Consider the following 18075-nt stretch of genomic DNA (forward strand, 5'->3'; position numbering starts at 1 on the left):
ACAGGATGTGAGAGCACAGCAGGTCAACACTGGTTTGCTGCAAGGCTTGCATGGCATAATATTGTCATGCGAGTCTTGGGAGACCCGGCACCGACATCGCTGGAACTGCTCCTGGACAGGAGTTGATTATCTGTTATTTTTATTTTACACTGGGAAATATAGTATTTAAGAAGGAGTTGTCCTAGTAGTGGGCAACCCATTTACGCTTCATTATTTGTTTCACATGCAAAAGATTCTAGAAGCATTTGTTAGCATTGGAAGGCGCTTGCTACGTACAGCTCCAATTGAACTCTATACTAGATCATGTATAAGCTTCCCCAAATGGTTGATGGTCGCAGGTTTTGTAATTTCATTCTTTGGTCATGCAGTGAAATAGGACATTTGTTTAATATTTGAAAACTACAAATGAGAACAGTTCCAATATCTACTCCTAGTGGTAATGTTCTTTTTATGCTTGTTCCAGTTTATGTCTCACGTCGGAGATTTTGAGACCACTGATGAAGTACAGTCTTCATAAAACCATGTTAGATGTGTTTTGTACTTTATACATAACAAGAAATAAATAAGATTAGGCGTCATAAATCCAAACCTTATATTTTATCTGCTAAAATCATGAATATATTATATGGGAAAATAGGAATTTTACTTACCGTATATGTTAACACTATGTTTTCCCCTTTTGTAGGAAGAGCAGGGGATTTCCTGTGAGTTATTGGACGATGACTATCTGAAATGCAGTGTGGGATTTCCATTCATGAGATCACGTTCTAAGGTAAGCTGATAAAATGAATTCATGCCAAATGCTATATAATTTGGAGGCAAGTACAAATAACCATATACTATTTTTTTCTTATTAAAGTTTACTACTGCTATCATTAATGCTAGTATCCTGCTCAGGGCCACCATCAAGATAGTACTGCTGTCAGGGGCCAATGGCCCATCCTCATGGTCACAATGACCCTGGCCCTAGAATTAAAGCCCATTTATTGCCTGTGGATCAAAATTTGTAAGCCTCAATTGTTTTCTTCTCTCATTCTAAAGAGAGCCACTAAATATATCATATTGATTCTACAGGTTAATGTGGTACTGTGCATGGAAAAGGGGATTTTGACATGTGACAATACAGCTGGAAAAAGACCCATTTGTTTTTATGTGACACTGATAAAACTAAAGGCAGCTGTGATCTTTAACGGGAGTGATGGAACTGCTATGCCGTGGTCCAGGGAGAGCCTGGAGGGGAGTGACTAGGTGAACACCTGACTCTCCACTAGAGCCCCTGATGGTGGGGTTAAACTTGACTCCTGATGGACACGAAATGGTACACCAGGGCAGACCTCAGACACACGTCAGCTGACCCCGGTGGGAGAATACAGCTGATACAGGCAGGCACGGCATGAACACAGGAACCACAGATGCTGGCAGGTATGGCTAGTATACAGATAGGCACTGGCAGATGCAGGTTGTTACTGCTGGTTTACAGACAGACAATGGGAGAGGATGCAGGCTGGTATACAGATGAGCATGGTAGGTGCAGGCTGATATACAGATGAGCATGGCAGGTGCAGGCTGGTATACAAATGAGCACGGCAGGTACAGGCTGGTATACAGGTAGGCTGGCATGGCTGATATACTGGCAGGGAGACAAGGTAAGTACAGGCAGACAGATAATGGACAGGTGGACCGGCTGACAGTAACTGGGGACCTAACAACTAGCAAGCGTGCAGAAGACGCTATACACATTACTCAGGCACCTCCATTGGCTGGGGACACTTTTGGATGGTGCGTGGACCCTTTAAGAAGTAGGGAGCGCATATGCCTTGAGCACAGTGCCTGGAGATCTGTGTGTCATGCAGTGGCCGAAGAAGGAGGAGGAGGAATTGCGGAATGGGGGCCGTGGCAGTGAGTGATTTGGCGTCTCTTGCCAGGGGATGAGAGAAGCATGCGGGGACACCGGCGCTAAATGGTCCTGTCCAAAAACAGTCTGTAATCTACTCAACAACTTCCCAATGTATTCCAGATTCTCCTTCACATTTGGTTATCACTAAAGTCTGCCTAATGTTAACAATCACCAAGCCTTTTTTTAACGGGTTGTTTAAGTGCCACAAAACCTTTCCGCAAACTCATTTAACTCAATTTACTCTGCAAGTTTATTGAGAATGAGTGTTGTAGACGTTCTCATTCACAATAATCATGTGCGTGAGTAGGCTGCCAATCTGCAAATGAGCAAGCAAAATGCTTTTTTGTCAGGTGAAATAATCTTTTGGTCTGGAAAAAGATCACTGTTTTCAGCAGCCCACCTTTTTTTGTAAACAGGAATCGCTCTTTCAAGAACATTGGCAGCTTATGCAACTTGAATATTCTGATGGTTCAGTGAGAATCTGATGCATGGTCTGCCTGTGTAAGTAGGTTATTAAACAACTGGCAAACATATTGCTGGTGGACAGTAGTTTAATGCTGCACAAAACCCAATGTAAATGCGGCCTTACTCATTGACTTATAGATAGACTCAACCAGTATGACAATGTTGTTTAAAGTGGAATTTCAATTGGACCACAACACCTCAAATTAACCAAATATGTATGTGGGCTACTTATTTTACTTATTAAATTAATTCCCTGCGATGTAGAGAGGCAGCTTTGTTAATGTTAAACCATTATTTAAACCACTTTTTAAATACCACCCTCCCATCATGTATAGGAGGATGTCCTTCCAGCTACTTATCCTACTATCTTTATAGACCAGGTTTCTTTTAGTGTAACAAGACAATGGCTGTTTCATTACCTTTTAGATTACTTCCATAGATAGAACGAGTTGATTTGCTAATTAAAGATATTTAGGTACCGTGTTTATTTCTTTTGACATTTTTTGTTTTTTATTATGCTTTTCTATTCTCACAGAACTCCTTAATTCTTTTCTGACCCCTTTCTAATCAGACTAATTTGACGTTTCACCTGTTAAAGATTATGCTACACTGCAGCAGAGACTGCTTCTCCGAGGGTTTTGAATTTTTTTTCATTTTCTTTTATTTTATATACAGCATGATAAATCTATTTTGTGTCACTTTATTCAATATTTGCTGTTATCCATTTTCGGGGGCCCCATACTGGCAACATTTTCGGGCCCCCTTGAGACTCCACCCAGGTTCCACCGCAGCTCCGCCTCCACATCTCGAACCTTCCACAGTCCCACCGCCTGCTCTTGGAAAAACTCATCTTCTGCACCACGTAATCGCCAATCTGATATTAACAGTTCCCAGCAGAAACCAGGTCCCATACGTAGCTAGAAGCTTTTGTTTTGGCCAAAATAATTTTTAAGCTGCCACCACGAGAAGGTAGACTCTTTGGGTCGGGCCCTACTCTACTCTAAGCTATTAAACATTTCTTAAAATATCCAATACTCTTTTTAGGTATATTTTTCTTTATTTTTCGTTAAGGGAATGAGTCACACATATTATTTTAGAATGACCATTAATACCACATTCAAGGGACAAATACCATCACACATGACCAGACGACATATTACCACCACATAGTGACAGAATAATACGACCTACAAGGAACAAATACCTGCATATCATGACCAGATCACATATTACCATCACATAGTGACCAAATAATACCACATACAGGGAGAAATACCTCCACACCATAACCAGATCACATACTACCACCACATAGTGACTGAATACTACAATACTGATCATTAATTAAAAAAACACAACACTAATGCCATTATACACTGGAGCTCTATATATAATGTCAGTGTACAGGTAATACAGTGACATTATATACAGGAGTTCTGTATATAGTGTACAGTGAACTGGTAATAGAGTGTATAGTGTCAGTGTACAGGTAGCATACTGACTCACCAGTGAAGTCTTTAGCTGAAGTCCTTCATCTTTGCTTTTCTTTTTCATGCAGCACAGACCGCCATAATTTCTTCCAGCCAGGACTCATCTCTGCATAAAATAACATAGTTACCTAGAGCCTTACTTCCAGAGCACATTCCCCACTTTTTCCCTTTCTTCTACCCTACAGATCTGAATACAGACATGCACCTACCATTAATATATAATTAGTTATTATTAATCACCACAGCACCCCACCAACTCTAAATAGCCATTTTCCCCACTTAATAAATATATACATGAATTAGCCCCTGTACTCTTTCCTTCAATTCATTACTAGCCACTGCATCCTCAACGCCCCCCCACTATGTGCCTCCCGCTCCCCCGATACATTATATTTACTTGCCCCTTCCACTCCAGTTCATTGTCATGTCTTCTCTCTCTCCCACCCCTACCCTCTATTCATTATCAACTGCTCTCCTCCCACATTCAATACATCATTGACTCCTACCACTCTCAAAATTCATCATTATTTGCTTTCCCCATGTCCTCATTTGCTCTCCCCATCCCCCACCTTCAATTCAATTGGTGTCCCCCATCGCTCACTTCATCATTTGCTGTCCTCCTTCCTCCTCACTTTATCATTTGCAGTCCCCCTTCCCCCCACTTCATCATTCCCAGTCCCCTTCTGTTCATGTGCAGTCACCTCCCCAGACTTTATCATTTGCAGTCCCCTGTCCCCTCCCTCACATCATTTGCAGCCACCTCCATCAGTTGCAGTCCCCCTCCATCATTTGCAACTTGCAGCCCCCCTCCATCATTTGCAGCCCCCTCCATCATCATTTGCAGCCCCTCTCCATCATCGTTTGCAGGCCCTCCATCATTTGCAGCCCCCCTCCATCATTTGCAGATCCCCGCTTTCATCATTTGCAGACCCCCCTTTCATCATGTGCAGACCCCCCTTTCATCATTTGCAGACCCCCTTTCATCATTTGCAGACCTACGCTTTCATCATGTGCAGAACCCCCTTTCATCATGTACAGACCCTCCCTTTTCATCATGTGCAGACCCCCCTTTCATCATGTGCAGAACCCCCTTTCATCATGTGCAGACTCCCCTTTGATCATGTGCAGACCCCCCTTTCATCATGTGCAGACCCCCCCCTTTCATCATGTGCAGACCCCCCTTTCATTATTATTATTATTATTATTTATTATTATAGCGCCATTTATTCCATGGCGCTTTACATGTGAGGAGGGGTATACATAATAAAACAAGTACAATAATCTTGAAAAATACAAGTCACAACTGGTACAGGAGGAGAGAGGACCCTGCCCGCGAGGGCTCACAATCAAACCCCTCCTTTCATAATGTGCAGACCCCTCCTTTCATCATGTGCAGTCCACCCCTTTCATCATGTGCAGACCCCTCCTTTCATCATGTGCAGACCCCTCCTTTCATCATGTGCAGACCCCTCCTTTCATCATGTGCAGACCCCCTCCTCATCCATTTTATTCATTTTATAAAGAAAAAAAAATGTTTTACATACTTACCTCATAAGCAATAGGCACAGCTCCTCTTCAGGTCACAGCGTCCTTGTACATGTCGGCGCGATGACGTCATCGTGTACATGCCAACATCTGACCAGAAGTCCAGGGAGAGCGGAGGGAGTCGGAGCTGCGCAGCCATCAAAGTAAACAGCCATGCACAGCTCCGAGGCCCTGGCGCCGACGTGTGTGCCACAAGCCCGCAGGGCACAGCACATTAGTGCAGGATGGGGCCCGATGATCAGTAACAGAAGAGGCAGGACCCTGTGGGCCCCTCTGTGTGCTGCCAGTCTTCGGGCCCCATACTGCAGTAAGGGCAGTAATGCCCTGATGGCGGCCCTGGATAAACCCCTCCAACTCATAATAGTTTCTCATTAAATAATGATGTGATACATTATGATTATTTTTATTTGAGTGTGTTTCAAAACCCAATGCTGGACATCCTAGCAGTCTACAGGGATTACTGGTGATTAATCAAACACATGGAAAATGATCAGCCTCTCATAATTAGCCTATGTGGGAGGAGGAAACAGTATAGCAGCTGCAGAAGTCATTAGACGGAACATTTTCTAAAGGTTCAGAAGGAGTTCTCCACTGAAACCTTACTTATTATCTTAGGTTTAAAAATAACCACAGATACCTGATAAGTAGTGTTGAGCATTCCGATACCGCAAGTATCGGGTATCGGCCGATACTTGCGGTATCGGAATTCCGATACCGAGATCCGATACTTTTGTGGTATCGGGTATCGGTATCGGATACATAGAGATGTGTAAAATAAAGAATTAAAATAAAAAATATTGATATATTTACCTCTCCGGCGGCCCCTGAACTCAGCGCGGGTAACCGGCAGGCTTCTTTGTTCAAAATCAGCGCTTTTAGGACCTGAGAATCACGTCCCGGCTTCTGATTGGTCGCGGGCCGCCCATGTGACCGCCACGCGACCAATCACAAGCCGCTACGTCTTTGAAAGTCATTAACGCGCTCATTTTTAAAAATGAGCGCGTTAATAGCTTGCGGTGACGTCGCGGCTTGTGATTGGTCGCGTGGCGGTCACATGGCGGCCCGCGACCAATCAGAAGCCGGGACGTGATTCTCAGGTCCTAAAAGCGCTGATTTTGAACAAAGAAGCCTGCCGGTTACCCGCGCTGAGTTCAGGGGCCGCCGGAGAGGTAAATATATCAATATTTTTTATTTTAATTCTTTATTTTACACATCCCTATGGATCCCAGGGCCTGAAGGAGAGTTTCCTCTCCTTCAGACCCTGGGAACCATGAGAATACCTTCCGATACTTGATGTCCCATTGACTTGTATTGGTATCGGATATCGGTATCGGCGATATCCGATATTTTTCGGGTATCGGCCGATACTATCCGATACCGATACTTTCAAGTATCGGACGGTATCGCTCAACACTACTGATAAGTCAACATTAAAAAAAATCCAAACCATGATTAATGAAACTAGCTCTTGTAGAAAATCATCAGTGTAATCAAAGCCTCAAGGCAGATCTGGCAATAGATTTCACTGTTTAAACTGCATATTATTATTATTATTATTATACATTTTTATAGCGCCATTTATTCCATGGCGCTTTACATGTGAATATGGGGCAAATATAGACAAATACATTAAACATGAGCAGATAACAAGGCACACGAGTACATAAGGAGGGAGGGAGGGCATATGTTGCTAAATAGATCCCTGATGAAGATGCTGTATTTACTTTCAATATCAATGTGACAGTAGATGTATACTGTCTACACCTGGAGCAATTTCATTCTATAGTTGGTCTAAAAAATGTTCATCAGAATCTTAATTTTATTCTGACTTATATTCCCAAGGTAAAGTCACCAGCCTCATTAGGTTGAAGAGATCTAATTATAATGTATGCAGTTTGTGTTGTTAAGTATGATGACAGATCCATATATTTCATATGTCAAGAAGATACAGGTTAGGTTTAGGGTTAATTACTGTAAAATTGCAGGAGGAGTATCATTGTGGTGCAACCTCTATCATTCATTGGTTACACGATTCTGAAATATTGCCAAATGTCACATAGTGGGTTGAAAGAAAAGCCAAAGGTTCATCAAGTTCCAATTTTTTTTTCCAAATGTTAACATACTCTAAAGGTACCGTCACACAGTGCAATTTAGATCGCTACGACGGCACGATTTGTGACGTTGCATCGTCGCTTAATTATCGTTTCAAACATCGTAGACTGCGGTCACACTACACGATGCACGACGCTGAAGCGATAAATTCATGACGTATTTGCGATGTAGAAGTCGTATGGGACAGTCGTACGGTCGTGTCACACACGACGATTCAGAGCAAATTTTGCATAATCTGTGCGTGACGTTGTTCACAAGGGGCGTGTTGTGCCACTAGTTAGTGTGGTGATAGGCCAAAGGTTCTGTGCACACAATTGGTTGGAAAATTTGTCACCTGAGCGCTATTGTTCCCAATGCCACTTCACTGCTTTCAAAATTTCCTTTCTTCACTTCGTACTTGGACACTTGGTGGACCTGGACATCGGAATTTTGTACCTCGCTGAATATACCACGCTTTGCACCGCTGCTTCGAGGTATGTAAACCGCTTGGGCGTGGTGGATGGAACGCTGTATGGACGGCATGAGTGCTTCGTTCCACCACTGAAGCGAAGTGGATGGTACACTGTTGTGACTGGAGGGCTACAATGTGGCAGATGGTACGCTGTTGTGCTTGGTTGTGACTGGTGGGCTACAGCGTGGTAGATGGAACTCAGTTTGTTCGGCATGACCGCTTCGTTCCACCGCTGAAGCGATGCGGATGGTACGCTGGTGTGACTGCTTATGACCGGTTGTGTGTGATGAGCTAGAGCGTGGCAGATGGCACAATGTATGGTCACCATGAGCGCTTTGTGTGGCTGCTGTAAGGAAGCGGGCGGTACACTGTTTTGGGTTATGGTGGACTATAGGCGCGGCAGATGGAAGAAGCGATGCGGATGGTACGCTGTTGTGACTGGTCGTGACTGGTGGGCTACAGCGTGGTAGATGGAACTCAGTTTGTTCGGCATGACCGCTTCGTTCCACCGCTGAAGCGATGCGGATGGTACGCTGTTGTGACTGCTTATGACCGGTTGTGTCTGTTGCGCTACAGCGTGGCAGATGGTACAATGTATGGTCACCATGAGCGCTTTGTGTGGCTGCTGTAGGGAAGCGGGCGGTACACTGTTTTGGGTTATGGTGGACTATAGGCGCGGCAGATTGAAGAAGCGATGCGGATGGTACGCTGTTGTGACTGGTCGTGACTGGTCGTGACTGGTGGGCTACAGCGTGGTAGATGGAACTCAGTTTGTTCGGCATGACCGCTTCGTTCCACCGCTGAAGCGATGCGGATGGTACGCTGTTGTGACTGCTTATGACCGGTTGTGTCTGTTGAGTTAGAGCGTGGCAGATGGTACAATGTATGGTCACCATGAGCGCTTTGTGTGGCTGCTGTAGGGAAGCGGGCGGTACACTGTTTTGGGTTATGGTGGACTATAGGCGCGGCAGATTGAAGAAGCGATGCGGATGGTACGCTGTTGTGACTGGTCGTGACTGGTCGTGACTGGTGGGCTACAGCGTGGTAGATGGAACTCAGTTTGTTCGGCATGACCGCTTCGTTCCACCGCTGAAGCGATGCGGATGGTACGCTGTTGTGACTGCTTATGACCGGTTGTGTCTGTTGAGTTAGAGCGTGGCAGATGGTACAATGTATGGTCACCATGAGCGCTTTGTGTGGCTGCTGTAGGGAAGCGGGCGGTACACTGTTTTGGGTTATGGTGGACTATAGGCGCGGCAGATGGAAGAAGCGATGCGGATGGTACGCTGTTGTGACTGGTCGTGACTGGTGGGCTACAGCGTGGTAGATGGAACTCAGTTTGTTCGGCATGACCGCTTCGTTCCACCGCTGAAGCGATGCGGATGGTACGCTGTTGTGACTGCTTATGACCGGTTGTGTCTGTTGCGCTACAGCGTGGCAGATGGTACAATGTATGGTCACCATGAGCGCTTTGTGTGGCTGCTGTAGGGAAGCGGGCGGTACACTGTTTTGGGTTATGGTGGACTATAGGCGCGGCAGATTGAAGAAGCGATGCGGATGGTACGCTGTTGTGACTGGTCGTGACTGGTGGGCTACAGCGTGGTAGATGGAACTCAGTTTGTTCGGCATGACCGCTTCGTTCCACCGCTGAAGCGATGCGGATGGTACGCTGTTGTGACTGCTTATGACCGGTTGTGTCTGTTGTGCTACAGCGTGGCAGATGGTACAATGTATGGTCACCATGAGCGCTTTGTGTGGCTGCTGTAGGGAAGCGGGCGGTACACTGTTTTGGGTTATGGTGGACTATAGGCGCGGCAGATTGAAGAAGCGATGCGGATGGTACGCTGTTGTGACTGGTCGTGACTGGTCGTGACTGGTGGGCTACAGCGTGGTAGATGGAACTCAGTTTGTTCGGCATGACCGCTTCGTTCCACCGCTGAAGCGATGCGGATGGTACGCTGTTGTGACTGCTTATGACCGGTTGTGTCTGTTGAGTTAGAGCGTGGCAGATGGTACAATGTATGGTCACCATGAGCGCTTTGTGTGGCTGCTGTAGGGAAGCGGGCGGTACACTGTTTTGGGTTATGGTGGACTATAGGCGCGGCAGATGGAAGAAGCGATGGTAGGCATGAGCGCTTTGTGTGGCTGCTGTTGTTAAGCGTTTGGCACACTGGCAAAAGTATTGTTAATAGGACGCTTTGTCAACCATGTAATTTTTTTTTTTAATTACTTTTTAGATGTCAAATCGTGTGGAGTTCATCCGGGATTTCATCGAGATTTATCAGTCTTTTCCCTGCCTCTGGAAAATAAAATCTCCTGAGTATTGTAACAGGGAAAAGAGGAGGGAGGGTTACTTACAGCTCATTGAGCTTTACAATCGTCAGGCACCAGATGAGGCAGCTAACGAAGCAGTTATTAAAAAGAAAATCCAGGCGCTCCGCACGGTCTGGAGGAAGGAGCTGAACAAGGTTCTTCAGACTACAAGGTCCGGAGCTTCCACTGAAGAAGTTTATGTGCCAAAACTGTGGTATTTTGAGCATCTTAATTTTCTGAGGGACCAAGAGGTGCCACGGACTTCAACGTGTCTTCGATTGTTGGCACCTGTGGAACCAATAGTTTCGGAGAACCACGCCGAGCAGGAGTCACAAGGGCAACAAGTAAGTAGCTCTTTGGACGAAAGTTCACCAATGTGTCCTATAATTACATAATTTTTCTCTGCATTTTAGGTTTTATACTTCTGATTATCACATCAGTTTAAAGTTGTTACAAAAACATGTACACATAAGTAACCCTGTTGCAGTCAAGAATTATAAGGGGAACGTAATATGTATGAAATGGAGATATATGTAAACCATACCATCGAAGCAATATAGAAAATAGTATCGCGTCAAGCTGCCGATGTACTCTTGTTGAGACTATTTAGACTATTAAATATTGGTCAGGTTCCCATAGCAGTCAGAACAGTGTAGTTCAAAGTATTCAATAAAAGGGAGGGTTAAAGAATATTACTAAGCATCAAATATATTATAATCTTTTTGTTACCTACTACGAATATATAGTTTGGATGCGGTTATGGTGGTACTACTTTTTGTTGCCGGGTTCATAACTTTTTTTTTTTCCCCCCCCCCCCAGGATGACAGTGCGCAGGAGAGTACACTTGACTGTTCACAGGACTGCACAACAACAGATCTAGTGGAGGCTGCACCTGCCAGGAGTCAATCGAGGCAAGTTCAAAGAAAACGGAAAGCCACCTCAGACGCCTCAAATGAACTATTGAGCCTGGCAAAGAAGGTGTTGACAAGAAATGTTAGCCCTGCGTTAGAGGGGTTTGGACACTATGTGGTTGACAAACTGGCAAAAATGGACGACAACCAAAGAATACTAGCAGAGCGTCTGATTCTGGAAGCAGTAAACAAGGGTACTGATGGCGATTTGGACAAGAACACTTGTTTGGTCTCTTCCCGGCCAATACAGCGGACAGAGCCATCAAATTTCAATGGTTGGTCACAGGGTCAGACATCGATGCGACACAATCCTCACGTTTCCCACTTCGGCCAGCCACCCCCTAATAACTCCTACACACCAATACCTTTACATATGGCTTCGCCCATCAGGCACCAAAATTTTCAGCCGGAACAATCGTCGTATCATAATTTGTGATTTCCTAACTACTTTTACATCCCTTTTTTTTTTTTGTCTTGTTAAAATAATGTTTGAAATAAAAGCTTTTATTATACATTCTATCACTACTTTTTGATTGGTGTGTCTCAATCACAGCACTGTATGAGGGAACAAATTAACGTAACAAATTCATGTACAGTTAACTAAAAAAAAAAAATCGAATGAAAGTTTAACTAAATCTTTTAATTGGAACAACAAAAAATGGATTATTGGCCCGCCTACAACTGCTGGCACATGTCCCGCAGCTTCTGCAGCTCCTCCATTGCCACATTGTGCTGCTCCTGAATATGTGCCATAGTGTGGAGTAACTTGTCTATGCCGGCTTCAATATCCTCTTTGTTGACAGTGACGAGAGCTGTGGGTCAAAAAACATAACATTAATAACACTGTAGTCTCCCGATGTGTCTTTGCTTCTGTGAATGAAAAAATATAAAAAAAATAAGCAAAGGGGGGGGGGGGGAGGGTGGTTGTTTGGGTTGGGGGTGAAAGAGTGGGCCTGCAACAAAATCCAAATAACTTAATTGTGGGAACCTACTAGAATGTTGAGGCACGGAGGGCACTTCTGGATCTGAGTCGCTGTTGAATGCCTCGTGCTGTCGGCGGCGGCGCTGTCTCTTTGCCTCTGTGAAGGAAAAAAAAAAAACAAGGTCTGTCAGCATATATGGCAACAGTGGCTGCCGGGGGAGGGGGGGGGGTGTTAAGAGGGGACCTGCAACTTAATCCAAATCACATAATTGTGGGAACCTACTAGGATCTGGAGGAGTTGACCCGGAGGGCACAGATCCAGGAGAGGCTGGGCGGGATGCCTCGTGGCGGCGGTGGTGCTGTGTCTTTGACTCTGTGAAGAAAAAAAAAAAAAAAAATTTTTTTAAAAGTTCTGTTAGCATATATGGCAACACTGGCTGCCGGGGGGGGGAAGGGGACCAGAAACAAAATCCAAATAACATTTTTGTGGGAACCTACTAGGATCTGGAGGAGTTGACCCGGAGGGCTCCGGGACATTGGACCCTGAGGGCACAGAGCCAGAAGAGGCTGGGCGGGATGCCTCGTGGCGGCGGCGGTGCTGTGTCTTTGCCTCTGTGAAGAAAAAAAAAAAAAAAAAAATTTTTGAAAAAGGTCTGTTAGCATATATGGCCACACTGGCTGCCGGGGGGGGGAAGGGGACCAGAAACAAAATCCAAATAACATTTTTGTGGGAACCTACTAGGATCTGGAGGAGTTGACCCGGAGGGCTCCGGGACATTGGACCCTGAGGGCACAGAGCCAGAAGAGGCTGGGCGGGATGCCTCGTGGCGGCGGCGGTGCTGTGTCTTTGCCTCTGTGAAGAAAAAAAAAAAAAAAAAAAATTTTTGAAAAAGGTCTGTTAGCATATATGGCCACACTGGCTGCCGGGGGGGGGAAGGGGACCAGAAACAAAATCCAAATAACATTTTTGTGGGAACCTACTAGGATCTGGAGGAGTTGACCCTGAGGGCACAGAGCCAGAAGAGGCTGGGCGGGATGCCTCGTGGCGGCGGCGGTGCTGTGTCTTTGCCTCTGTGAAGAAAAAAAAAAAAAAAAAAAATTTTTGAAAAAGGTCTGTTAGCATATATGGCCACACTGGCTGCCGGGGGGGGGAAGGGGACCAGAAACAAAATCCAAATAACATTTTTGTGGGAACCTACTAGGATCTGGAGGAGTTGACCCGGAGGGCTCCGGGACATTGGACCCTGAGGGCACAGAGCCAGAAGAGGCTGGGCGGGATGCCTCGTGGCGGCGGCGGTGCTGTGTCTTTGCCTCTGTGAAGAAAAAAAAAAAAAAAAAAAATTTTTGAAAAAGGTCTGTTAGCATATATGGCCACACTGGCTGCCGGGGGGGGGAAGGGGACCAGAAACAAAATCCAAATAACATTTTTGTGGGAACCTACTAGGATCTGGAGGAGTTGACCCTGAGGGCACAGAGCCAGAAGAGGCTGGGCGGGATGCCTCGTGGCGGCGGTGGTGCTGTGTCTTTGCCTCTGTGAAGGGAAAAAAAAAAAAAAAAGGTCTGTCAGCATATATGGCAACACTGGCTGCCGGGGGGGGGGGGGGAGGAGGGGACCTGCAACCAAACCCAAATCACATTATTGTGGGAACCTACTAGGATCAGTTGTCTTTGACCCGGAGGGCTCTGGGACTTCAGAGGCGGTGTGTGATGCCTCGTGTCTACGGCGGCGCTGTCTCTTTGCCTCTGTGAAGGAAAAAAAAAGTTCGGTCAGCAGTTAGCTGTGCCACATAGTACTTTTCACCGTTCATACTGTCCCATAGCTGTGGCACATAGTGGCTCTGCAACGTTCAAACTGTCCCATAGCTGTGGCACCTAGTGGCTCTGCAACATTCAAACTGTCCCATAGCTGTGGCACATAGTGGCTCTGCAACATTCAAACTGTCCCATAGCAGTGGCACATAGTGGCTCTGCAACGTAGAAACTGTCCCATAGCTGTGGCACATAGTGGCTCTGCAACATTCAAACTGTCCCATAGCAGTGGCACATAGTGGCTCTGCAACGTTCAAACTGTCCCATAGCAGTGGCACATAGTGGCTCTGCAACGTAGAAACTGTCCCATAGCTGTGGCACATAGTGGCTCTGCAACGTTCAAACTGTCCCATAGCAGTGGCACATAGTGGCTCTGCAACGTAGAAACTGTCCCATAGCTGTGGCACATAGTGGCTCTGCAACATTCAAACTGTCCCATAGCTGTGGCACATAGTGGCTCTGCAACATTCAAACTGTCCCATAGCAGTGGCACATAGTGGCTCTGCAACGTAGAAACTGTCCCATAGCTGTGGCACATAGTGGCTCTGCAACGTTCAAACTGTCCCATAGCAGTGGCACATAGTGGCTCTGCAACGTTCAAACTGTCCCATAGCAGTGGCACATAGTGGCTCTGCAACGTAGAAACTGTCCCATAGCTGTGGCACATAGTGGCTCTGCAACGTTCAAACTGTCCCATAGCAGTGGCACATAGTGGCTCTGCAACGTAGAAACTGTCCCATAGCTGTGGCACATAGTGGCTCTGCAACGTTCAAACTGTCCCATAGCTGTGGCACATAGTGGCTCTGCAACGTTCATACTGTCCCATAGCTGTGGCACATAGTGGCTCTGCAACATTCAAACTGTCCCATAGCTGTCCAACATACTTTTGGGTACCTGAGTACTAACCTCTGCTAATCTCCTGGCGAAGCTCCTGCAGGCGCTCTGGGCTTTTCGACTTGAGATCGCCCCATTTTTTAACAATCTGGGCCTTGGTCCGAGTTATCCCAAACCGCTTCCTGAGGCCCTCAGACACCACACGGACAACTTCCTCCTTGTGCTGGTTGCGGTGCAGCACCATCCCTGTGGTTTCATACTGCATCCTATCCATTGTTCCAATAAGGAACTTGAGCTCTGGGATGCCCATAGGTGGACCACGGCGACTGGCAGCCATTATCACGATGTCAGGGGACAAAAACAAGCTAGGGCAGGCACGCAGGAACGCTGTAACGTCATCACGCCGTCATAGACCACGAGCGTACTTAACGTGCCGCTCCGGCGTTATATAACGATACTTCGAACGGCATTTACTATGTGCGTTCCTTTCTTAACGCTCAGTCGTCACAAATGTGACGCTGTTCATAAACGGCAACGCTATTGCGATGCCAATGGCGCGGCAGGACGGCGGAGCGCAGCTCCTCCTCTGGGCGTTGCTCTTCAGGGTCATTCCATCTAAAATGGCGGCGAGAATGCGTTCTGCTCCTCTGGGGCAGCCAGAACTCCTTTTTTTTATTTCCCAGATGGATGCCATGGATTACGAGGGTCTGGAGAGCCGCCCTGCCCACCCACACATCCACAAGCGAGAAGTGCTTGGACAAATAACAAGAATGATGGAAAGGAGGTTTGGTGTCTGCCGCAGTCAGCTTCAGCTGCGTAAAAAATGGGCTGACCTCCGCTATAAAACGCCACAAATGTTTGCGGAGTTGCGTGCGGAGGCAAGGCGAGGCAAGTACTAGTACTAGCTTTGCTCTGCAGCACTCAACATTTGTGTGTAAACATTGTGATTCTTTACTTTAGGTGTAGAGAGACAGCGGCGGCAAGTCAGACACACCATTGCCACCAGTACCCCATCTTCAGGCACCAGTGGGAGCCCACAGTCCGGGACATCACGTAAGTTCACAATCATTTATTGCATTTTTTTTAACATCACACGGGACATAACAGGGTACCTGAAATATTTGAAGACATTACAGACGCAGTAATGACCCAGCGGCCTACCACACCTCCACCATCTGTTGCGACCATGCACCCTCGCACCCCTGTGAAGTGTGATATAAATTTTATGTTTCAGTATATTGTTAGCTTTGATCTGCAGCACTCTACATGTGTTTTTAAAGATTGCGTTTGTAAACTTTCTGTGTAGAGAGACAGCGGCAGCAACAGGTACCTGCCATTGCCAGCAGCACCACAGCATCCAGCACCAGCGGGAGCCCACAGTCCGTGACGTCACGTAAGTTAACAATCATAGATTACAATTTTTCAACTGCATACGGGACATAAGAGGGTAGCGGAAATATTTGAATACATTACAGACGCAGTAATGACCCAGCGGCCTACCACGCCACCACCAGAGAGCAGACGGCCTCGCACCCCTACACCACCCTCAACACCTCCCTTTCGACACTCCTCTTCCTCCCCCGGGTCGGCGGCATTCTCCCCAGAAGCTAACATACGTAAGTGACCAAAACTGCGAGCGCTTCCCAACGGCGTGTTCCATAGTTAACCAGATCTGTTATTATTTGCTTTTAGGTGCTGCAGCAGTGGCCAGATCGCTGGGATGGGACATTAGCAGCTCTGGTTCTGGCAATGAGGAACCGGCGTCCCTTCTCCGTAAGTATCAAGATAATGCGAGTGGTTTTCTGCTGGATGTCACCATAGACAACCAAAACTGTAAAATATATTAAAATTTACATCGCCCTGTGGTGCCAGACCAAATAGAAATTTACAACACAGAAAATTCGGTCCTGCCCCAGAGGTCGAGATGTATTTTCAGAGGAATCAACGTTGGTTCTCCAACCTCTTCTATCCACAGAAACGGCCACCGTAAGAGAGCTCCTGGCGAGACAATTGCGACTGGAGCGGACAGCAGCGCTCCTGCAGCAGACAGCAGCGCTCCTCCAGAGTCAAGTGGAGCAGCAGGGCGTGACGCTGCGACACCTCTTGGGCAGGAGATAATATTTTTTTTGGTGGGGGGGTTATGTTATATTTTGTTGTAAAATAATTTAAAACCAAGAAGTGTTACAAAAAAAAACAAAAATCTTCGCATTCTTTCTTTAATGTTTACCAAGCTATAAGGGTTAACAGCAACATTGTATAGGCATCACATTTAAAGTTATTTAGCGAGGTTTATATGACAGCAAAGCAAAAAAACAAATTTTTATGTTATACGGCGCGATCCTGCCACGGTACAGCTCCAGAACCATTAAAGTACTGACAGTATTTTTCGCGACAGTCCCTTGCATCGTCTGCCTGTCTGCCAGATCCAAGAGCTTGAAGAGCTGTAAAATTTTCAGGTTGTGTACGCCATTCCCCGGGCACAATATCTCCGGTTCGTGCGTCCACTGCATCAATAAACGAAGGAGGAGAATAGGAGTTCGTATCATGACGTCTCAGGAAATTATGGAGCACACAGCATGCCAAAACCACAATGTCTATAGACGGCAGCTTCAAGTTGATAGCTGTGTGGAACACTCTAAACCGATTTGCCATTATCCCAAAGGCATTTTCAACCACACGACGGGCCCTCGACAACCGGTAATTAAAGATTCTGCGCTCCGGTGTGAGTGTTCTCTGTGCAAATGGCTTCAGCAAATGTGGATGAAGAGGGAAAGCTTCATCAGCGATGAAGACAAAATTTAGGTTTGCTTTTGTGTCTTCATTTAGTGGCAACAGCAGTTCATTGTTCCTCAAGCTTTCCCCAAATGAAGTGTGTTCAAAAACACCACCGTCGGAGACTCGACCATTCATGCCAACATCCACATCGACAAACTCATAGTTTGCATTGACAAGGGCCATGAGGATCACACTGAAATATCCTTTGTAGTTGAAAAAAAATGATCCAGAGTTGGCTGGTTGCGTGATGCGCACATGCTTTCCATCTAATGCACCACCGCAGTTTGGAAACTGCCACAGCTCATCAAAATCGGAACCAATCCTCTTCCAGTCATCCGCCGTCTTGGGAAACTGCAAGATGAGAAGGAAACATGTACAAATTTGGTCAAATATATTATGCACATACACTCTCATGTGGACATCCTACAGCGATTGAGGCGCAGTATGGATTAGTATAACAAAGTCAACAACACAGAGTATGCAGGCAGCCATTTTTTTTACAGATGGCTTCGGTCACTCAGAGGGGGTGCTAAACAATATATCTAAATAAT

General features: G+C 46.1%; 2 protein-coding genes and 1 long non-coding RNA gene across 3 annotated transcripts in view; 2 read left to right on the plus strand and 1 right to left on the minus strand.

Moving 5' to 3' along the window:
* Positions 1 to 18075, plus strand: part of ITGA9 (integrin subunit alpha 9) — a 720867-nt gene that overhangs the window by 507584 nt on the left and 195208 nt on the right. The window contains exon 19 of the mRNA XM_069730329.1: positions 686 to 772. Coding sequence (XP_069586430.1) covers positions 686 to 772 — 87 coding nt within the window. The remainder of the gene's footprint in view (positions 1 to 685; positions 773 to 18075) is intronic.
* On the plus strand, positions 9805 to 11703 carry LOC138642263 (uncharacterized). Its single transcript, XM_069730327.1, has 2 exons — positions 9805 to 10617; positions 11093 to 11703. Exons 1-2 carry the CDS (start codon positions 10198 to 10200, stop codon positions 11618 to 11620), a joined length of 948 nt encoding a protein of 315 aa, XP_069586428.1. The 5' UTR covers positions 9805 to 10197; the 3' UTR covers positions 11621 to 11703.
* Positions 11756 to 12718, minus strand: LOC138642264 (uncharacterized). Its single transcript, XR_011314015.1, has 3 exons — positions 12605 to 12718; positions 12177 to 12263; positions 11756 to 11996 (listed from the first exon to the last, which is right to left on the minus strand). It is a non-coding gene; the product is annotated as an uncharacterized lncRNA (long non-coding RNA).

The sequence above is a fragment of the Ranitomeya imitator genome, chromosome 6, assembly GCF_032444005.1.
Source record: "Ranitomeya imitator isolate aRanImi1 chromosome 6, aRanImi1.pri, whole genome shotgun sequence".
Taxonomy (NCBI): domain Eukaryota; kingdom Metazoa; phylum Chordata; class Amphibia; order Anura; family Dendrobatidae; genus Ranitomeya; species Ranitomeya imitator.